General features: G+C 36.7%; 6 protein-coding genes and 1 long non-coding RNA gene across 7 annotated transcripts; 5 read left to right on the forward strand and 2 right to left on the reverse strand.

Moving 5' to 3' along the window:
- Positions 1 to 2,380: 2,380 nt before the first annotated feature.
- On the reverse strand, positions 2,381 to 15,137 carry LOC138926331 (uncharacterized). The gene is made up of 3 exons (XR_011442801.1): positions 14,815 to 15,137; positions 14,265 to 14,609; positions 2,381 to 2,559 (listed from the first exon to the last, which is right to left on the reverse strand). It is a non-coding gene; the product is annotated as an uncharacterized lncRNA (long non-coding RNA).
- LOC108132594 (trypsin-7) lies at positions 13,775 to 15,399 on the forward strand. Its single transcript, XM_017252035.3, has 4 exons — positions 13,775 to 14,146; positions 14,297 to 14,635; positions 14,886 to 15,181; positions 15,244 to 15,399. The coding sequence occupies exons 1-4, from the start codon at positions 14,080 to 14,082 to the stop codon at positions 15,397 to 15,399; spliced, it is 858 nt and encodes a 285-aa protein (XP_017107524.1). The 5' UTR covers positions 13,775 to 14,079.
- Positions 15,400 to 15,641: 242 nt separating this feature from the next.
- Positions 15,642 to 16,921, forward strand: LOC108132596 (arginine/serine-rich coiled-coil protein 2). Its single transcript, XM_017252038.3, has 2 exons — positions 15,642 to 15,685; positions 15,743 to 16,921. The coding sequence occupies exons 1-2, from the start codon at positions 15,663 to 15,665 to the stop codon at positions 16,791 to 16,793; spliced, it is 1,074 nt and encodes a 357-aa protein (XP_017107527.2). The 5' UTR covers positions 15,642 to 15,662; the 3' UTR covers positions 16,794 to 16,921.
- Positions 16,922 to 17,124: 203 nt separating this feature from the next.
- On the forward strand, positions 17,125 to 18,303 carry Dysb (dystrobrevin binding protein dysbindin). Its single transcript, XM_017251997.3, has 2 exons — positions 17,125 to 18,038; positions 18,097 to 18,303. The coding sequence occupies exons 1-2, from the start codon at positions 17,273 to 17,275 to the stop codon at positions 18,195 to 18,197; spliced, it is 867 nt and encodes a 288-aa protein (XP_017107486.2). The 5' UTR covers positions 17,125 to 17,272; the 3' UTR covers positions 18,198 to 18,303.
- A 196-nt stretch (positions 18,304 to 18,499) lies between these two features.
- Positions 18,500 to 19,575, forward strand: Grx1 (Glutaredoxin 1). Its single transcript, XM_017251999.3, has 4 exons — positions 18,500 to 18,654; positions 18,747 to 18,981; positions 19,045 to 19,149; positions 19,336 to 19,575. The coding sequence occupies exons 1-4, from the start codon at positions 18,635 to 18,637 to the stop codon at positions 19,429 to 19,431; spliced, it is 456 nt and encodes a 151-aa protein (XP_017107488.2). The 5' UTR covers positions 18,500 to 18,634; the 3' UTR covers positions 19,432 to 19,575.
- Positions 19,576 to 19,838: 263 nt separating this feature from the next.
- Blos3 (Biogenesis of lysosome-related organelles complex 1, subunit 3) lies at positions 19,839 to 20,504 on the forward strand. Its single transcript, XM_017252009.3, has 3 exons — positions 19,839 to 19,967; positions 20,024 to 20,159; positions 20,217 to 20,504. Exons 1-3 carry the CDS (start codon positions 19,905 to 19,907, stop codon positions 20,453 to 20,455), a joined length of 438 nt encoding a protein of 145 aa, XP_017107498.1. The 5' UTR covers positions 19,839 to 19,904; the 3' UTR covers positions 20,456 to 20,504.
- On the reverse strand, positions 20,040 to 22,136 carry Rad9 (cell cycle checkpoint control protein Rad9). The gene is made up of 4 exons (XM_017252007.3): positions 22,015 to 22,136; positions 21,733 to 21,959; positions 21,531 to 21,682; positions 20,040 to 21,472 (listed from the first exon to the last, which is right to left on the reverse strand). Exons 1-4 carry the CDS (start codon positions 22,046 to 22,048, stop codon positions 20,500 to 20,502), a joined length of 1,386 nt encoding a protein of 461 aa, XP_017107496.2. The 5' UTR covers positions 22,049 to 22,136; the 3' UTR covers positions 20,040 to 20,499.
- Positions 22,137 to 22,546: the final 410 nt, after the last annotated feature.

Below are 22,546 nucleotides of genomic sequence, written 5' to 3' on the forward strand. Positions count from 1 at the left end.
GTGTATCTGTTTGCCGACCGAGAGAGATACAATAATGCTTATGTACAATATATACCGCCATCGAGCGGGTCGCGACGAATATGGAGAGCATAGTGCAAATACTAGCGGCTACTCAGCGAGAGAGACCGGAGGCTCTACAGTGAAACACCTAAATCTCCAGCTATTAACTTGGCTAAAACCAAGTTGTGGTTAAATCTTAAAATTGGGATAAAATATGGAAAGATATAAAATTTTTAAGAGATTCTATCACCCATTAGAATACCTATGTTTTAATATATTCCTTTTAATTATCTTATGGAGAGTCCTCACTGTTGTTTGCGTTAGTGGAATGTGGTCATTCGTCTTGTTGGGGTTGCCTGCAACTCTCAATGACCTTTTTCCTTTTACAACTCACATTGACCTTAAACCACTCCCGACCCGCCCGACATGCAATATAGTAATTCCACCATTTCCCCAGGCTGATGAAAACTCATTCATGGAAACGAAATGTGACGTCACCTGAGGCAGTATCGTGTATATTGCTTTACGATTTGTTGACATTTAGCGCCAGATGATGACATTATTTCGCGGAGATCCCATCTGGAGGGAACTTTATCTCATATCTCTTCGGATTAAGTTCCAAAATCCAATTATGTGGAATAGGTCTATCTAATGATAAGCAATTAATGTGAAATTATAAAAAAAAATTACTTAGAAGTCTTTCAAATTTAAGATATCCGTTGCATTTAAACACTTTTTATTTTACATTTGTTCTGTATTTTTTGAATAAATTTATCCGTACCTCGATGTGAGGTACTTAACGGATAGGTAGAGAAGAAAATAACCACAGAAACGGATAACATCCCTTTTACATGTTACAGTAAATATGGAGAATGTCAAATACTTTGGGTTGGAGTCTTTGGTAAAATATACAATTGGGTTTAGGTCCGTGATTAGCATTTTTTGGTAAAATAAATTTAAACTTAAGCTTGTTTTCAATAAAGAGGTTAAAATAAGGTTAGTTTAGTGTTTGGACGAAAATGTATGCTTCTTATACTCAATTTCTATCTTTGTGATAACAATTAAGCTAATACTAACTTCCTACCCACCGTTTTCTAGTGATGTTTCCTGAATTTTCGGTTCTGACGAAGTCATCTGGATTTGGATCTGAAGTCAGTGGTGATGCGGTGTAGAGTCCTTGCCTAGAGTGTCCTGGGATCCGGAATTGACAAAGTAGGTGCTGGAGTGATTCGTTATCTTCGTCTTGGATGCTCCTTCAAAAATTGTGGTGTCATTCTAGCCATATGTGGACCCATCCAACAAATTTTAACGATCGACATCTTGGCTAAATTTTTAAAGAAAAATATGTAAGTAAAAGAATCAAGCAGTAGAGTATAATATTCCTGCTACACCAAATGCTAAACCTCTTTTTCCGTTTAGGCAGCTTCTCGAGTAAAACTTTGAGATGTGTTAACAGTCTATCCATATTCGAACTGATCCGACAGTTTCCAGCGATGATTGAAACCATATCTAGGGCTTTAAAAACAAAATATAAAGTAATATTATACTAACATAATAGTATTAAATATAAAAATCAGAATCTATAAAAATATTGGTTGAAACTAAAGCTCCTCACACTTTCCCCCTTCTTCGGACATAAATGGTTGTTGGGCAAAGTTCCACAGGTCTCACCGTAACCGCATTGTAGATACGTCTCCATAAAAATATATAAATTGTAGTCTTAATAAACCGCAAGTATTAAACTCAATTAGAAATGTAAGAAGTTTTTGACTAAATGACTAAACATATTAAACTTTTTTTATAGGAACCATTATGCCGCTGTAATTGCCCTCAGAAGCGGGTCTTATATAAAAAATTTATGAAATTCTTATTAACAGGCCATATTAAATTTCATGCTTTTCAAACAAAACGGAAGTACATTTCATTATTTTGATTCCAGCGAGATGAATCTACTTGCCAGTCATCATCATGGTCGTCTAAAGGATCTGCGCCGCCGCAGAGCTACCGTTAACACCCATTGCCGTTTATTTTTTAGAGTGAGAGAGGAAGAGGAAACTCGGCGTAACCCCAAATCGCAACCCTATTAGTATGGACGTTATATTTCCAGACTGACGCTGCAGTTGCGCGGCGGCTGTCAGCCGATGATTGCGATGATGCTGCATTGTTTTTTCCTCTTCTGGTTTTTTTTTTATTTTTTGTATTTGAGCTGCCCCCTTTAACGATTCCGCTCGACGCAAGGATAACGAACTCTAAAGTCCTACGGATCCGACCTCTCAGTCTACCCTTTTCACGGCATTGAATTTCCCCCTTTTCGGTTTTTTTTCTGGCCTGTTTCGCATTTGTTTGTGTTTTGTCTGCTGCCAGATTTCAGTTTTTTCAGTTTTTGCAGCAGCGGGTTGCAGGATATTATTCGCGCAGCTGCTTTCTCGGGGTTTCACGGTTTTGTGTGTTGGCTGTAAGTTGATCGCCACTTGATGGGAAAACCACTCCACATTTTCGACTTTCCTTGGAGTGTAGGTGTTGACGATCGATCGGAGGGTAAAATTGACGTCTATAACCCTGAAATTAGCATTCTTAAGTTTACAATAAAATATTGTTTCTTAAGGTTAGAAAGAAGTAGGAGAAAGGGTTATGTTTTTGTTCTTTTTTTATAGTCTCTTGGGTTACTTCAATAAATTACTAGATTTGGAAGCTTTGTCACATTTTTGTTTGATATTTATACAGTTATCTTTAGATGTTAAGACTTTTTGAGCCTCCTTTTAAATATATAACCCATTAAGTAGCTTCCGATCTTCCCAAAACTGTCCCTACTTCTAGTGTATAGAACCCGAAATCAAGCTAGGGGAAGTAGTGTTCAAAAAACCGTAAGTAATTGCCGGGATATGCGTGCAAATATTTTCTATTTTTGCCCAAAAAAACCCTAACCATTTTTTACAGTTTTTTTTTTGCTAACCCTCCCCTGGTTTGTAATTAAAAAAGCGAGAAAAAAAGAACCATTTGGGTTCGGGAGTTCACTGTGCAAAAAGGCTAGATGAGGAGCGTGATTGTGCAATGATCGGAAAAAAGGAAATCTGAACTTAATGCACTCTCCTCGGGGCAGATAGAAAAATTGTTTGATTGACTGAATAGACTCAACTACGTTGTGGAGCAGATGATATATGGGTTTCTGGGATCTTGAGGAATCCATGCAAATTAGGGGTTGCTCTGCTCCCAATTAATTCCTATCTACTCCAAAGTCTCACATTAGTTGCGCATCTTGCGTACATTTCCTAAGAGGGATCTTCTTTTTTTACCTCAATTTTTTTTTAAGGTTGACAAAAGAAGGGACAAAATCCTATTGAAAAAAAAATCTCCTTGGTCCTTTTTAAGAAGGCGCCTTGCCGAGGGGAGGAAGATCGTTTTGTTACCTGGCCCCTGACATTTTCCCATATTTCCTGCAGTTCATTCACCTCGAAGGCCAGAGATCACAATTCGTTGCATCAGTTGCATTGGAATTGAAGATTATTCTCAGTCTGTCGGATCTTAAGAGATCTATCTTCTGACATCAAAAAAATTTGAAAAGGGTTAGAATCTAAGCCGTGAAAATAGGAAGTAAATTAGTTCTGGCATAATAAGGTAAGGAATATTTTAATTTCATGATGTTTGTCTTATTAGGAACTTTTAAAAAAGTTAAAGGATAAAAAAATATTACAACTTATGAGTTATCTTAATAGAAAAAATTATTAAATGTTTTTTAAAATCTATATAGGAATAAAATAGATTAAATATTTAAAGTTATACCAGAAAATAACTTTATATAGGTAAGAAATATAGGTTTAAAAGGTCAGATACCGTAAAGGTAAGGTATTTTACGATAATTTTTATGAAAGTATACATCGAAATAGAGCTTTCAATGACTTTTATAAGAAGAATTAAGAAGAATATAAGAATTCTATAAGATTCAAGATTCAATATATTTTGCCAAACGCTGATCACTATAATTTTTTTATCTTTTATGATAAATATTTTTGATGATCTTTAAAAACTATCTTAAAAGTTGCCGAATAGTTTCATTGAAACCACTATCCTTTAAAAAAAATGCAAATGAATAAAACGCAGCCGCGAATAATTATAAAAAATAGATTCTGACAGACAGAGGGAGAACTGGGGAGAACACAAAGAGAGAATCCAGACCATAAACCAAATGTCCTTTGAAAAGGAAACGGGACGTCGGGCAAGAAATCAAGGCGAACAAAAAAGCGCGCCAAATGAAGATTTCTAAAAAAAAATACCCGAGACAAAGGGGCTAAAAAGAGAAAGCTATAAGGCGAATGAAAGAGATGGAATCAGAAATCAGAGTTGTCTGGGATTATTGTGCAAGGCGAGCTGAGTTCATAATGAAGTTCAGGATCATAATCTTGGCGATAATGATAATTTCAGATTGTGTTTGCACAATTTGCAGGCTCACACACACAAACACAACACACGCACACACACACACACATCAAACAATAGGGAGAGGGCAAAGGCAACCCGTTTTTTAAGGGTTCCCAACCGCCAACAAAAGGGGATGAACCTCATCCTATGTCCTTTTTCCCTTCCAAATTACGTTTCACCCCTTTGTAAAACTCTAAAAAAAAAACGAAGTATAAAAAAATAAAAGAGGCGAGAGCGATCGCTTCAAACTTCAATTCGCAGCAGCCGCTAAATTTTTAAAAAACTCATTTCCGAGCACATTTGTCCGGGGAATTAGTCGTGAAAAGTGCGTGGCCGGATAAACAGCCTCACCGCTGAGATGTCTCACATCCAGTAGAGGATTCTTCAAGTATCTTTCGGTTTCTTCAAGTCCTTCTTAAAGTCTTTTAAAATTTTTGAAAAAATGTGATTGCGCGGGAAATTTAAATACTACAAATACAGATGAAAAATGATATATATTGAAAAGGCAGCACGTGGTCCTTGGCGGTACTAGACTTTTTGGATTTTGCGCATTTGAAACTTTAAAGTGTAAAAAACTAAGAGAGAGCGAATGAAAGGCAAAGCAGACGCCGCGTGGAGAGCAAAAAAGTGTAAAACGCCGACAAAATAATAGCAAAAATTTATGAAAATCTAAATCGCACTTCATTCTGGTCCCACTTTATTTGTTTAAAACAAAAGCGTTTTAAAGTTAAAAAGAAATATTCTGAAAATTAAACAAAATTCATCGAAAACACACAAGAAAAGTTTACCAAGAATTCGAAAAAAACGACAAAATTAACTCTAAAGTCTAGACAAAATTGGTGACACATTTTTGGTAAGCTTTTTCGGACACCCACAAATCTGGCCCAAATGCGGAAACAATTGGATTAAACTGTAGATTCTGTGAAATGGTTTAAACAATTTAAGGCAAAGGAATTAGTCGTGTTTTTAGCCATGTTTTAGCAATATAGAAGTGTCTCGTATAGAGACAGCGGAAACTTTTTCAAAGATGGCCGCTGGGAGTGAGAGCGCGGCTGCCGGGGGGTGGTTCGGGGGTGTGAGGGCCCACTGTCCTGGAGGTGGGTGACGGCTGTTGCTCTTTTTTTGCAAAAATAATCCTAAAAAATTGGAATTTTTTTTACCAAAATCATTAACTTTTATGAATTCGAAAAATGCTTAAAACTTAAACTTAAATTTTTCAAAAAATGTATGGAAGTGTGTTATAATAAAACCACTATTAAAATCTAAATACAAATCAAAGGTCTGACATATACATATTTAAATTTTTTAAAGATTCCACGTTTTTTTCCCAAATTGTATTTTACAATTTAAATGTTAAAAACAGAAACTTATCCGTAAACATCAATCAATTCCATTCAATCAATATTAATTTTGAATCAAACACCAAAAAACGAAAACCGTGACAAAAATTTACGAAAAAAACGAAGAAAAAAAATCATTTTAGAAAATATCCTCAATACGCATAAATAAAACTTAACCAAATTTGGTTTCATTCAAAAAATCATAAATTTTTTCGCTTACTATCTTAAAGAACTACTTCTTAGTATAATGGTCTATTTCATCAAACATTTCAGTAATAATTGTAAAAAAAAGGGCATTTTTTTTTTTTAAATCTTACATCGTTAAAGGGAAAAACATAATACATCACATAGAATGCATCGTGGTAATTAAATTACCATTGAAAATGAACCATTTATAACCAATAATAATTTGGTAGAAAAGAACATATACTGATGCCACATATTAATTTTATTAAAAAAGGTTCAGCTGAAAGATTTAACCTTAAGGTTAACCTTTAAGATTTTAAAGGTTAAGAAGTTACTAGATACAATAATAATTCCAACTTTTTAGGATTGTTTTTAACTAAGAACTAAAAAACAAAGAGCTTATCATAGCCTAAGACCAAATCTTTTATGAATAAATAAAATAAAATAAATCTGTGTAGAAGAATTCAGTTAAAAGTAGGTTCAAAACTCTGGCTTTAATATTATCTATTTCGAAGTAGAATGAACTCCTTTAAAAAATTCTAAGCAATTCTAACACAATAGAATAGTTTCCTGTTTCTTCACACAATTTTGGTAATAGATACCATAGCTAATTTTTCTGGTTTTCCATAAACCAATTAAATTAGCTTAAAAAAAGCAATTTCCAGTATATTTTTTTGGGTTTACGGACGCCATTTTAGGCCACAAATATTGAAAACAATGCACAAAACTAGAACCACCCCTCGGCGCTGCAAGTAGATCGCCGGAACAGGCTGGACAGGCTGTCTGCCGCACTAACTGACCATATGAAAGAACCAACCCCTAGCCAAGAGCCGTATGTGCCACACCACCACTCCACTAAGCCATTATGCCACCGTGGCAACCAGAACTCAACAATCGCGGAATGGTCAAACGGCATGAGTTGTTCAAAAACACTAACAATATAGTTTTGAGAAAGGGGCAGAGGCAGAGAAGGTAGGGATGGTGAATGCAAGAGGGCTAAAAATGGAAAGACCTTGTGCTGGTCAGTAAAGGTAAACTGGCCAATGGCCAGAGGCTATGGGTATGAGAACAAAAGGGCAAAGTTGACCGTACACTTCACGTAAACATTTTCCACTAAGTGCAAAATAATGCTTACCAAAATTATTGAAATTTTACAAGAAGAATTTTTAGACAGTTTATGCAGAATTAATTCAAGTTTTATCAATTCAAGTGAGAGATACACTAAAATGGTTGAATTAGTAAACTAAATGATACTTTTTAGGAAACTTGAGTATGGTTCCTAAAGAACTGCATTTTGGAATATTGTTTGAGTACATCTGTATTTGAAACCAGAAAATTATTCAATCTGAACATTAATAAAAGTACACTTTTTAAAGAATATAATGGTTAAAATAAAACAATAAAGTTTATTCAGAAAAAATACCTACATCAATTAAAGTTCATTATTGATGAAGATTTGTCACTTAAAGATTCGACTTCTTTGAGGAAATTTAAAGTAACCTCAAACCTACAAAACAAACCTCTATAACCTACACAAAATAGTGATTTAATAGAAAATATTAAAGAGAACATAAGAACAATAAAGTTCCTAAAGGTAAAAAACCTAAATAAATTCAAGTTCTGGCTATAATTAATAGCATTATTGATAAAGATGATGATTTGTCATTGAAATATGGTACTCCATTGAAGAATTTTAAACAATCTACAACATTAAAGAAAAAGGAATATTATACATAGAATAAAAACTATCAAGTCCCTTTATGAAAAATGCTAAATAAATTAATTTTCAAGAGTTTTATCTGATAATTCTATTATATCGATAAAGATGCTACTCCGTTGAGAAATTTGGAACAATCCACAACAAATCAAAAGATTACAATACTCTCTGAAATTACCACTGAACTAAAATTCGGATTCTAAAACATGCTTAATATTTGATATTATTCAAAATATTATCAGATTTTTAATATACTTTTTATAAACTGCTCCAAATTCATATAAAGTCTTTACAAAATCAAACAAACCAACTAAAACGAATGAAAATAGCACCTCAACTACTAAAATAATTTAATTGGTTGGGAAATCAAGTATTCCCTAGCCAATTTGAATTATTTTCCACCATTTCTCCATCTAAAAATAAAGAAAACATTTGAAAACAATTCACAGAAATTACCTTTCCTCCCACCAACAACACACCTGACTTCCTAATTTCTCCACACTGCCCTGACACTTGACCCCTGCCCCTTTCGCCGATCGAATGAAAAGGCACGAAAATGCATTTTCCATGTTAGCTGCTAGTCAAATGGCTTAATTGCGTATTAAATATGCAGAAAAGTAGGCAAAACGAGCGGAAAATATGCTGGCTGAAGTGCCTGGAATCCAGGAGGGAAGAGAAAGTGGGCGGAAAATTGAAATCCCTTCGCTGACCAAATTGCTGTGGCAAGTGTGGAAATATTTTGTATCAACAGACATTATTTCGCTTGACAGTTTTTACTGTCAACCGATCCAGGCCCCCGTCCCGGTTTGCCCCTGCCCGCTCGTCAATCTGACACCTGACTTGCCGCACACACTCGCCACATCTCCATATCCTTTTTACGTAACAATTCGGAAAGGTTGAAAGTCGAAGTCAGTCAGCAAAAAGCCGCAAGTCCTCAATTTTTTTGCTGGGTATTTTTTTTCCGGAGAGTTACTTAATTGACGAGAGCTCTCGAGGATGTGTCAAGTGCGGCGAGGACAGAGATTCAAGGTATAACCATAATAGATTTTCCATTTATGTCCATTAGGCCTTGATGTGCCACCGCTTGCCGGAAAATTTCGCAGAATTCGGTCTTGCAATTCGCCAGAAGGATTTCTGGTTTTTAATATGAATCACATAAATGGAGGCTGACATAATTAAAAGAAATGGATGTGAATAAATTTAATTACAGATGAATTCCATTAAATTGTTTAACTTAATTGGAATACTAACAAAAATCAAATTGGGTTTATAACTTATACTCGAAAATAAAGGAAATTATAATTTAATAACCGGTTTATAAAAAGAGCGCACAACTTAAAAATATTATTTTTATATTATATTATATTATATTATAATATTTTTATATTATAAAATATAAAAAAAAAACAAAACTGAAACCAGAACTAACCTTTATTTGAAATGCATAATTTGTACTTATTATACAAAAAATAATATACATCTGAAAAACACACAATTCAAAAAACAAACACTTACAAAAAATTAATATAAATACATATACTAAAATCTTGGTTACTAAATTAAAAGAATCACCAAAACTATATAAAAACCCAAATCGGATTCCACACAAACACAACATTTTGAAAAAAAAACATCGTTTTTAGAAACTTATATCGAAACAAGAACTTGGCTAAAAATTCTACACAAATATTTTAATAACAACCAACCTATTAATATTTTAAAATTTAAATGATAAAACTAAAATTAACAACAAAACAACCATAACACAACCCAATATTAAATTTTAAAAATCTTTAATCTTTAAAACCCAAAACTCGCAAAGAAATAATTCCACCCGCCAATAATTAATAATTTACTGAGCCCAACTTTGCTGTTGTTTAGTCTTGGCTAGTCCTAAACTTTGGATGCGTTTGTTTACCGGTTCTAATCTAATTAGCCACCAAATAATCTCGAATCTCGAACTGCAACTGTCGGACTTTGACTTAAACTTGAGCCAAAAAGTTACGAAAACAAAAAAAGGTAAACAAGAGATACCTTTTCCGGAAAATCAATTAGAGTATTTGCCCAAAAGTAGTGCGGTTAAATGTTGAAACACGTTGGTTTTCGGAAGATCCATCCGGCCTCTCATCCCTTCAGCAACCTCCGCAGGATTAAATCCGATAGAAGGCTCCACTGGATGTGGCATTACAAATGGCTGAGACTTGGCTGGCTGTCAGTTTGGGTTCAGTTTCAGTCCGTGTTCTGTTGTTCTGTGACTTTTTAACCTAATGAATAATAAATTGGCCCAATTGTCACGCAAAAACAATGCCGCGGAATAGATGGATAAGGGTTTTCGTATACCCCGAGACGATGATGTCAGGGGTCTGTGAAGTTTCCTTTTCCGTTTTGCCGTTTTCCCCGAAAATTGTAGACACATTTTCCCATTGCCATTTTCCTGGTTTTATTTCTTTGGTGGAAGTGTCGCCTTCGATAGATTTTGGCATTTGTTACAGAACTTGCCTGGGAATCACCTGGGAAATCGTGGCAGGCATCTTGCAATGATTAGCACCTGCTCCGCCACCCTTTCCATGGCCACCTGCCACCTGCATTTGTTTTGCCGCATCCACATTCAAAAGCTACATCCCCGCCAAGTCAAAAAGTAATTAGCATATTGAAATGTTGCGAAGGACTCGCCTTCGTTCGCTGGAACAAGTCTATCAATAATTTAGATGGAATATTTGATGCATTTCTGTTGCACTTGCCATTTCTTTGCCATGTTGTGTTGCATGTTGCATCTGTGTATTGGCTGCGGCTTAAATATTTAATTGGGAAAAATCTTCCCACTCGCGAATAGGCCACTTTGCCAACAGTTACAGATACATTGGCCCTCTTGGCCTCTTAAAAGCGTGTCAACAGCTTGTCAATCACAATTTGCCAAATAAAATGTAAGTGTCAGCCCTCGGAAATTTAGTTTGCAAATGTGTTGATTGTGTTTTAGTTGCGGCTTTGCTGCTATAATTGAAACGCGGTGGGGTTTCAAGAAACTGATGAGGGAAATTCTCCAAGGAGTTGTCATCGGAATGCTTAAATATATATATTTTAGATTCAATGTTTAAAATTCTTTTCAAAAGATAAATTTTATAAAATGCTACAACTTTTATGGTTATAATATGAACTTCATCTAAGAGTTTGATGTTAAAGAAGCAGTATTGCAAAGAGTTTTATACAAATACCTATTTAAATTACCTATTTAACAGTCTACCGATATCAAAACCTAAAATGTATACAATTAAAGAACTTTAAAATTCAATTTATATAAATTAGAAAACAGATTAAATTACAATAGATATTCTCAAAACAAATATTCTTTAAAACTATGCTATGTTTTGTATATCTCTATTTAGTAACAACTATTAAAACCTAATTTTTGAATCATTTAACCAATAGAAACATTAAAAGTATATATGTAAATCCGTTGAAACCTCTACCCAAAAACACAAAAATATATATCAATTATAAGAAATCACAAAATTCAAACATAAACAAACCATAATCTTTAAAAAAAGGGCATTTCAACTAAAAACAAAACCTTAAACTCATAAACTATAAATGAAAATTCAAAAAGTGACATAATTTACGCCTGCGCCGTTTGTCAGAATCCTGTGCCAAGGCAACAAAAACAAGCTGAAGGTCCCTCATTGGTCGCTTCCTGAAAAGAAGGCCGAACGCTAGCCGAGTGGCAGTCGTTTGCATAACAAGCATACGCCGCATAGGCCCAAAGGATAAAAGCCACCGACAACGAGGGATGGTGCTTCCTTGCCGGCTTTCGTTCGGCTAGCGACCGACCGTCGTTGCAGGTCCGGAACTTGAGTTCGGATTCCGTGGCATCCTGCGGCCAGGATCAAAAGGAGACAACGTCACCGAATGGACAACAGTAGTGCAGTTCCGGTGCGGCTCTCACACCGAGCAGACGTGTTGGCCTGGCTAAATAAATCCTAAAATAGCCCAAAAAGAAATCTTAACTTGTGCCTTTGTGAAAACTTAAAATTGTAATAATCTTTGGCTGAAATTGTTTGGCTTTTTTATATAAGAGATCCTAAACGGACACTTATATAATTTTGATTGTTGCTCAGAAAGCCCTTATATATTTAAAGCTGGCTTTCGAGCAATAATTGAAACCAAATAAGTGATCCTTACAACATTTTAAGTGTGAAAAATCGTTGAAAAAGGTGAGTAAATAATTTTAGGTACTTTTTAATAAGATTTTATAATGTATTTATCAGTATTTTGGACATTTATATTATTTTCCTTGTTTTCAATTCGATTATATAGCTTTAAAGTAATATTAAAGTTGAAAATCCTATAATCTAGTCACACTCTTAAGCTATTTTGTAAGCTTTAACAGCAATATTTGTTAAAATTAAAGGCCACTTATTTTTAGAGGATTATTATACTCGATCCTAAAATTATAGTATTACTCAAAAACCTGCAATTCGAGTTCATTGTGCTCCCAAAAACATTTCCTATGGCCCAGCCCGTAAACCGCCCGCATGGGCTTCTATTAAAGACTTCCCTATTGCAATTAGTCACCAAAAATGGCAAAAGCGTCGTTGAACTGCCGCAAATGAAAACAAAAGTGTAGCAAAGACAACAATAATAGACAAACAGTACGAATAGACAGGCGACCTTCACATTGAATGCGTCCAAGTTTCGCCCGAAGCGGCCAAAAAGTGTCAATGCACTTGAAACTAGTTTCGTTTAGTGCCCCGCACCCGGGTTTGTTTGTTATTATTATTTATATTTGGTATCGCCTGTCAGCGACAGACAATGGCCAGTACGATAGGTCTTTATAGCCAATTTGTATTTTGAATTAGCATTTAACGCGAAACTGAAGCCGCGATCGATGAACTCGGATGGAGATGGGAAACGTGGGTAAATAAATCTAAAATTTCTGGTTTTTTGTTGTTAAGGAACCAAAGTCAAGAAATCTATTAGTATTCAAGCTTATTAGCTTGTGATCTACTGAACTGAATTGTCTGCCGCGAATCTTGATTGTGGTTTGGGCAACTTTCCGTTTCAATTCCTTATTTTTTTGTCACTCCATAATTGTTTTATACCGATTGCTGTTGCACTTCCACCTGCATAAATCTATGGATAATTGAAATGAAACGACCTCACCCGACTCACCCAGTTGCATTAAATGTGCAAGACACGTTTGCATTAGTTTTAAGGGCAATGTTAATGTCACAGGGGCTAACGTTACATTGATTGTACCGACATTGAATTTCAATTATTATTGGCTCCCCTCACAATTCATAAGGTAGGCAGACACTTTACTGATTTGCATAAAATGCGCGATGATTGGAGCGAGTATGGTTCCAATCCTTGATGGAAATATGACGTCTAAGGCTATTTACAATGTGGGAACTTAATTATTCCTAAATCAGGCAATGACAATAGCGTATTACGTATACACCATACAAAGTTTCAGGGTAGCTATAGTTTAGGAAATACATATAACTTTAAATATTCTAAAAACTTGTACAAAAAAAAAAAAAAGCTCAAAACAATAGTAGTTAAAATTATCAGTTAACTTATAAAACTTTATACTTAGGCATTCTTTTATTTATAAGTATAATAAACTAACTAAATGCGTTTAAATTTCAACAATAAGTATAAATAAAACCTTAAATAAATAATGTAATACCCTTATTATGTAACATCCCTTTTAAAATACACCGCCTGATACAAAATTTCCAAATAAATTCATTCATCAGACAACAATCTCAATAACACCTTAAGTACGTGTTGTTAATTGCAAAGGTATACATATTAAATAAGGATAATGGGGCATTAAACTTTGATGCAACTACCATACACACATATACAGTAGATATGTAGGTGCTCCAATATTGTCACACCTTTTGTCGTACACCTTTCAATGCCGTGAACTTCGTTGGGTCATAAAACGCAAAACATACCCACAACTTTGTTTTCGGCTTTTGTTTACGTTTTTCTCTCTTTTTTTTCGGCAGCTCCTTAATTCTACAGACGAGTCAATTGAAATGCCGAAACGTGTGCACATGACACCCACACACAAACGAGGGAAGAAGGTGCCGATGAGGCAGTGCAATGTTGGAGGAAAAAAAGCTCCGAGTCTCAGGCAACAGGTGCTAATATTCAGCCGACTTCCGTTTGTTATCAGAGCAAGCGAGATAGAGCAGACGAGGGAGCGAGCTTTCCGGCTAATCCGCATAGAACGGCTGACAAAAATGAAATAAGTCAGTGGAACAGAGACGACGCTTAGACTCCAACCTATATATAAATTAATTGGCGCACAGAATTTTTGTGACAGTTCGTTGAAAAGTTTCGTTTAAGCTTCAACCGTGTCTAACGGGTTTTTCGCCGCAAAGAACCCCTTTTTGTGTTTAAAATAAAAATATGTTGAAGCTTATCTTCCTTGCCGTTCTATTGTCATTGTTGAAATGTGGACAGGCTCAAGTTTCCTGTGAGTTGCCAGAAGAAACTAAGAAATCATTTGTATCTCACTGAAGTGTTCTAACAATTGTGGCTTTTAAAATATTATAATCATACCATACAAATTTTTAAAATAAAATAGTACTTACTACAATAATTAGAATACTCGTTACCATTGTAGTCACCAATCAGCTCTGCACGGCGCGAAATCCAAAAATTGTGGGCGGTAGTGAGGCGGAACGCAACGAAATGCCCTTTATGGTCAGTCTTATGCGTCGTGGTGGCCACTTCTGCGGCGGCACCATCATCTCGGAACGTTGGATCCTCACGGCAGGTCACTGCATCTGCAATGGCTTGCAGCAGTTCATGAAACCGGCACAAATCCAGGGTGTTGTAGGGCTCCACAGTATCCGGGAGTATCTGAATGGTATTGGCAACGGTCCGGATGCATTAAGGGTGGATTTTAAGAACATAGTGCCGCATCCAAAGTATGACTGCAATGATGTGAAACATGATATAGGTATGTGGAATATTTATTAGGCATATTTTGGATTTTCTGTTAAAGATTAGCTATAATCCAGGTGTGATTAAGCTTTGCCTGGAACTCGTTTTCTTTTTAAATGGTATAACAATATTATTATTTCTAAAATTTAAAAAAAAACTCCGAAATTTATCGAAAATTGCAAAATAACAAGTGACCTTTAAAGTTAAACCCAAAATATGCCTGAGGCTAAAAGGTAGCCCCAAAATAATATTATAATCTTATGTAGCCCTTCTGGAGCTGGTGCAGCCTATAAAATTCAGCTCCCACATCCAACCAAGCTGCGTGGGCTCCGACAAAGGGCAGCGAAGTTTGGAGCAGGAATACGGCACAGTATCCGGATGGGGTTGGACCCATGAGAACCAGGCCGAAGGTGATCGATCCGATGTGCTGCGCAAAGCTTCTGTAAGGATTTGGAGCAACGAAGACTGCGAGAGGTCGTACAGATCACAGGGAAAGAGCAACACCATCGGAGATACCCAATTGTGTGCTGGGTATGAGAACGGTCAAATCGATTCGTGTTGGGTGAGTATGCCACTGGCTGATATGGCACAAATTTTATGTTTGGGTGTTCCATACCTTTACAGGCCGATTCTGGTGGCCCGTTGATGTCCAAGGAACATCATTTGGTTGGCGTCGTTTCCACGGGCATCGGATGTGCGCGTCCTGGCTTGCCTGGCATTTATACGCGCGTCAGCAAATATATTCCCTGGATGCAGAATGTGATAGCTGGAAGAAAGTAGCTAGCCGTATACGTTCTATCAAATGTGATTGTACTGTGATATAAGATAAGCGTAATTGTTTTATAATTTTACTAATAAAAGTTACCAAGAAGAAGCTTGAGTCCGCCTCATTTTGAATAATCGATTTTTTCCATTGAATACTGTTATTTGGTATTTTTCTATCAATCCAGCTAGAGGTGGGAAAACATCGATAACAAATCGTGCCTGGTATTTCCAGATTTTGTTTCATCTGGCAGCACTGTTTTGCAAGAAGTAAACAAAACATGAGCGATTCTGAGCTGACAGAGTAAATATTTTCAATTTAATATAATAATAATTAAATTAAACTTTATTTATTCTTTAGTCGCGCCATTGCTGAGCTTATGCGCGAGCTTGATGCACAAAATCCAAGCCATGCTAACAAAACTCAGTGCGAACGCAAGGTGAACCCCCTGGGAAAAACGAACAAACGATTTTTGGGACGTACAATAAACAATGCGCTTAGCCATAATAAACGAGAAAAAGAGCGCACGGCAGCTAATTGCCAACGGAAGTTAAAGGATTTGGATGAGCAACGGAAAGTCAACCAGCTCTATCATAGAAACCGAAGTACAAGCAGAAGTACCAGTCGAAGGCTGAGCAGAAGTAGAAGCAGAAGCAGGAACAGGAGTGTTGAAAAAAGAAGGAGCAGGACTCGGAGCAGGAGTAGAAGTCCACATCGAAGACGCAGTAAGAAAAAGTCTAAAAGGTCGCGTCGCAAAGAACGAAAAAGAAGCGTCAGAAGCCGGAGCAGAAGTACCAGTAGAAGTTCATATCGCAGTCGCTCCAGCCGAAGGAAAAAACACAAAAAGTCGTCCAAAAAACACAAAAAAAATCGGAGGAGACCAAGGAGTAGCCTAAGAAGCAGAAGCCACAGTAGCTATGAGACGAATCCTTCGTTCAATGACATGCAACCGGTTCCCCCACCATCAGAAGTGTTCCTCGATCACTCGAAACAAATGGCTTTGGTTGTGGCCATGGCCTATAGCCAAGCTCTTAATACGAAAATCCAAAGAAATGACGAGGAAAGAGCTTCTTCTCCGCTAAGCGATATAGTAAAAGAGTTGATGTCGGATGATGATGAATCTAAAAATATGAGTCTCGAATGCTTATCTATTTCGTCCAACGAAGAACCAACAAATTTGCTAACCATCGATGTTAGCTCAAATTCCGAAGGAAATGAAGATTCGGAAAGTTCGGATTCCGAGTCTCAATCTAGTAGCTGCATAGAGTTGGACAGCACCAGTGATTCAAATAATAATAGTGATATAGAAATAGTCGAATGTCAATCACATGAGATTAACAAACCTGAAACATCACAAAAACCTAAAGAGTTGAGTGAAAGCTTACCCTCCGTTGACCTGACTGATGATTAATTAAGCTGCTAGTTCAATGGTGTTAACACAATAGATTTTAAATAAATATTTATTCTTATCTAACATTAAAATTAAATAAAAGAGTAAATCTACATGTATGAACTTATCATAAAAGCTATTTTAACAATGTTCTTATTCTTTTAATTTCGTTGAGTTTAATAAAAATAATTTATTTTGTCAAAAAGAAATTACATATTTGTTTCATAGTTGAATACTTTGAGAATCTGTGGGATTCAAGGTAAATAGTTGGCTTTGCTAATAAACATATATTCTTAAATATCTATTCTTAGATCTCTGTCAAAGTCGTACATGCCCAACTGTAGGGTATCCATAACAACTGTTGCTCTCTTACTCTCTGACCGATTTCTCTGCAAACAGCTGATTCTTTATTTACCACTAAATTGTCGACGGAAAACGCCACCGAGGAAGTCAATTAGCAAGTTAAACACCTTAATTTATGTAAAATCCACGTCTAGACAATGTTCGGAAGCCTTAAAAAGAAGCTGAGCAGTGCGATTCAGGAGGGACTGGTCATCTCCGAGAATTTGCAGCAGCAATATCGCCAGCGTGTCAGTTCTGGAAACTCGGGTAGTCAACCATCAAGCGCCGCCACTACTCCCACATCACCATTGGGTCTCAATGAAAGTCTGTCCTCGAGCCGCAGCAGCAATCTCTCTCTAAGTTCCCCTTTCCAACTGGCAGATGGAATTCCAACGCATTTAAACGTGGCTGCAGGTTGTGGTTTGCTGGCCAAATACGAAGATGATTGGCAGAAAATCCATGTGGCCAATGAGGAGAATGCGGAGAAGGCCTCGGCTATTGCCAATCAGATCTCTGGAGTGCAACAAAAGGCTAGTAACCAACGAAAGATCATCAGCGAGTTGAACAGCAGTCTGGCGGGGATCCCCAGTTTGATATCACAGCTGAAGGCCAGCACGAAAACCCTGCAATCTTTAGAGGAGATGGGCAACCAATTGGAGGTGGAATTGGAGAAGCTGGAGGATCTGTGCGAGGAGTGCGAGCTGCAGGAGTTTATGCTCGAGCAGCAGTTCCAGCTATCCCGTCACAAACAGAAGAAACTCAACGATTTGGAGCAGTACAGGCAAAAGATAGCCACACAGCACCAGACCAGAATCCAGGACCACGAGCAAAAGCTACTAAAACTGCAGAGAGAAAGACAGGCTGTTTTTGACGATGCATTTCGGAACGACATGGAGGAGTACAAACAGCACGGGCAACTGACGAGTAATTCAACTCCTTAAACCCAGGAAATACAAATTTATCATCAACTTTTCAATTTCAGAAATTCAAACCACCGGAAATGCAACCAAACTGGAGGAGGTAGTCCTTGAGCCCACCGAGAGGGAGGCCCACGATGCCTTGGAACAGTTTCTTAATGGATAATAGGCTCGGCCTTTTTATTAAAGACTCCAACCTGTGCCTTAAAGTGCAATATGCAGCGTAATTTGTTAATAAAACTATTTTTGGGGAGAACCTCTTTTGTATGTAGGTTAAATGTACTCCATTTTTGCATTATGTTATAAGATAAAGTAGTTTTTCAATTCTTATAATTTTTATATACTAAAGAAGTAGTAAATGTTATTATATGAAAGGATTATAATACAATTTTTAATTTTAAAAATATTTCCGAAATTTTGTCACTAAATTCTTTTGATATGGCAACACTTTAGGGGTAACCTTTGACAGCCGGACAATAATCAATTTATTCCCCTTAATATACTTTACTATAGAATATATTAAAGATTAATTAACTAAACAAATCATTAAGTTTTCTTACATATGTAAATATATAGAATTTGAACTAAAAATTTGTAGCCGTCATGCTTTCGATTACGCGATGGTAAGTTAACGCATGGCTTGGCAACCCTGAAGACCACAACAACAGAAACTGGTGGGCAAGCATCAATAAAAAGATAATTTTGTTCCACGCAGCCTGCTAAGTCCTCGTTATCACCAATCAACAAGTTCATCTTTGTCCACACTGCCCCCCAAGTTCCCGTACCCCTTCCTTGACTTTGAGCTTATGGGCGCAGTTGGATCCGCAGTAAGGCCAAAAATAGTAGACATGTCTTCCAAGCAGGCAAAATTTGTTGAAAACACCATTGCCAGCCACAAGGTTGTTATATTCAGCAAGACCTATTGTCCCTACTGCACTATGGCTAAGGAGGTAAAGTTCCATTGAAGATCTTTCGAATATTACAAATTTTATCCATATAATCTTATATTTCAGCCCTTCCGAAAGCTTAATGTGGATGCAACTATTATTGAGTTGGATGGAAATCCGGATGGCAATGAGATCCAGTCTGTCCTTGGGGAGCTGACGGGGGCCAGAACGGTAAGCAAAACTACTTAGATACCAAGGGCAAAATAAGGTTTCTGAAAGTTATTTTAAAGGCTATATTTTTCATACGTTTGTTAGTCTGAAAAAAATCAATGACTAAAAACTATGGCCGAAAGTCTACAATGAATCATTTTCTATTTACTGATTTTATTCTGTGTGCTATAAATATTTATATTTCAGGTTCCTCGTGTTTTCATTAATGGAAAATTCATTGGTGGCGGCACGGATATCAAGCGAATGTTCGAAACTGGAGCATTGCAGAAATACTTTGAGTAAAGAACCAAATGTGCAATGTTATAAAAGCCTATAGTTTGTTGCTTAGGCGATCTTCATGTACAAAAAGTTATCAACCTTTTATCTAATTCATGTTCAAAGTCTTAAATAAATTTATTTAATTAATTGATATTTGGTCAAGCAAAATTGTACTCTGGCTTTAAATATTTTTCAATGAATCAGTGGAGAAAGTTCCATTCACCTACAAATAGAAACCAGAAGAACTTAAGTCTTATGACCATATTTTGAAAGTATTCTAATCTAAACTTATATTAGTTTGAAGAAAACTTTCAAGACTTGGAGAATATTAGTTTTCCTCCTATTTTAAAACATTTGAAAGGCTATAGGCTCTTTTTTTAAGTTAAAACCCCCCTTCGGCTACGCTTATGAAAAACAGCTGATCTGAAAACCAATCTGGTCACATTATATTGTTTATTTACCTTGAAATTGTTTTATTTTTTGAAATACCTGTTGTCATGGCTGATTTGGTAAGCGGGGAAGCTTCAGAATCAGATGAAGAGCTGCAGGACAAGCACAAGGTCAGAAAGGAGTTGTATTCAAAAAGTAAACATTTTAAAAAGCAATATTTCGATAGATTTTTGCCGCTGAGGTTCCAGGGGAGGCTTCAGAAGATGAAGATGACGACGAAGACATCTACGAACAGCGCAGAAGCACCCAGGTCAACAGCATGGCCTCGATTTACAGGAATAATCTCCTCCAGCGTAAACTGAGTAAAATACTGAACAATTACTGCCTACTGCAGCATTTCTAAATGAATAGTTTTTTAGTTGAAAACAATATAGCCATTTGGAGGTCTCTCACCGCCTTCACCCGAAGCTTTGTACTGAGTGCCTCCAAGCAACTGGTCACCACGGATCAAATGCTCATCAAATCCCAGATCAATCTCCAATCGGCCCATACATCATTACAGCAAGCTCAGAAAAATGCTCAGGAACTTCAAACGAGGGTAGCTTCTGTCATGACCAGCAGCTTTCTTCCACACATAAATATCCAGAAAGCTAGTTGATTTTGAAATTAATTTTTTTTTACAAATAAACGATCAAATCTAGGCTAATCCTCTGTATCAGAATTGGGCGCAAAGGCCTGACTATTCGGCGATGGCTCCCGGGGAACGTATGTGCTTTGAAAACACCTGGAGAATATCGCTCGCACTCTGGTCTGGCGTTGTGGAGACTGTGGAATGGTTTCATCATCATCAGAGGATGAGGCCGGCAGCTGAGGCATCTGTGTGTTCGGCGGATCATCGGAGTTGTAGAAGCAAACCTCTGTACTGTTAGGAACTTGGGGCGCATTGGGTGCTAAGGTGGCCTCCAGAGCTGCATCTGCGGCGGCCAGCATTAGAGCTTCCTCATCAGCCTCACACTCAATTAAATCCACAGTATCTACTTCAGCCAAATTCCTGGGCTGCTGCACAGACGCCGCCTCTGAGTTTCGGAACTGAAACAGCGGTGTCTCTATACTCGTTTCGTGGTCACTCTCGGCCAATCTTCGTTTTGGTTGCGATCTAGCCGGTTCTGGTTGGCTGCTCTTTCGCTTGTTTGTTTTTGGCGTTGGTTCTGGATTTTTACTCTTTTTCTTTGAAGCTTCTACCGGTACATCCTGATCTCGAACAGTCAAATCCCTTTGACAGTAGTCCTCCGAGAAACTCACATCCTCCGGCGAGAGAGTGGACATGATCAACAAGCACTCAATCTCGCCATGCTTTTTAATCTTTATTAAAAGAGGTCTTCCCGCATCGTCAAACTCCAAAGTAAGCGAGGCATTCAAACACTCTGCGAAGAGGAGAAAGGCGCGTAGTTCCTTGATACAAAATGTTATGATTGTTTCATTCGTCACTTGGTATTGATCGAATTCACTGGGCTTTAGTTTCAGTTGGGTTCTCATAAATTTGTCGTTAACTCTGGCGCCTTCTATATAGTTCTTTGCGACTAAACTGCGGGAGTTGGCCTCCAGCGTTAGTTCTTCCTCTGTGGTGTTAAAGTTATTCGAAATATCAGTAAACAGTTTGTGTTCACCACGAATTCTGAAAGAATATAAGTGGTAATACTAATTAAAGTTAGGCATAAGCATATTAAACCTACACATTTGGTCTGGGATCCGTGTCAATGTTGGTGTTGATGTTTTGGTCATCTATAATGGATATAGTGGCCTCTTTTGTTGTCTCCAACTTGCAGCGCAGATTCACCTTCAGGTTGGTTTGATCGTCAATTACGTTAAGTTCACAGTATTCAACCTAAAATATTTGTTAATAAGCCTGAAATTTCCTGGAAATACTTTTCATACCTCATTCATATTTCGGAAAACTGCCAAACATCCTTTCATGGATATTTTACAATAGAAATCCGAGTTGGGCGGCATGTCGAATATCTCAAACATGGAACGTTTAAAGAAAATACTACCAACCGCCGATTGGGTGGCATTTATGGCCCTCATTTGTAATCCCTGTTGGTCAATTTCAATAAACATTTCCTTTCCCACCTTTGAAAGGGATTGGACGGCTTTGGCAATGACTGAAATAAGCAGCATTCTTTAATATAAGCACGATATTTTTATATTTTAACAAACCTCTTGCATTGTTGCCTTCTAAAGTGTATTTCATTGGCGAATTTATATAAACAATTATTAGCAATATTTCGCGCTGAAATTTTTGTAAACAATCGGATTAGAGTGCCTACAGCTTGGCAAAGGTAATTCGAAACAAAAAAAAAGTTGGTATTTAAATATCGATGTTAGATAAACAACGGTTTTAAAATTTAAAAAAAAGTTGCTGGATTTTAAGCTACGAGAACCAAGTTATTTTACCTAATACTGTTACGTTAGTACGTTTTTAAATATAATTCCTAGATTTATAAATAAAAAAATGGTTTTCGTCCTGGGATCCCCCAGAAAAATGGTGAAATAATATACAAAATATTTTGTTAGATTTTTTGTTTGTTAGATTTTTTTGATTTTGTATTTTTGTTAGATTTTTATGCAGAATCGTGGAGAATCGATCTACAAATCGTTTAAGGTATTCGGCTCATAGATCGGATGGGAACTGACCGATATATAGACATCGGTGTAGGCCATTTTGTCCTTCCATGCTGTTTTCATAATT

Source organism: Drosophila bipectinata, chromosome 3L, assembly GCF_030179905.1.
Source record: "Drosophila bipectinata strain 14024-0381.07 chromosome 3L, DbipHiC1v2, whole genome shotgun sequence".
NCBI classification, from domain to species: domain Eukaryota; kingdom Metazoa; phylum Arthropoda; class Insecta; order Diptera; family Drosophilidae; genus Drosophila; species Drosophila bipectinata.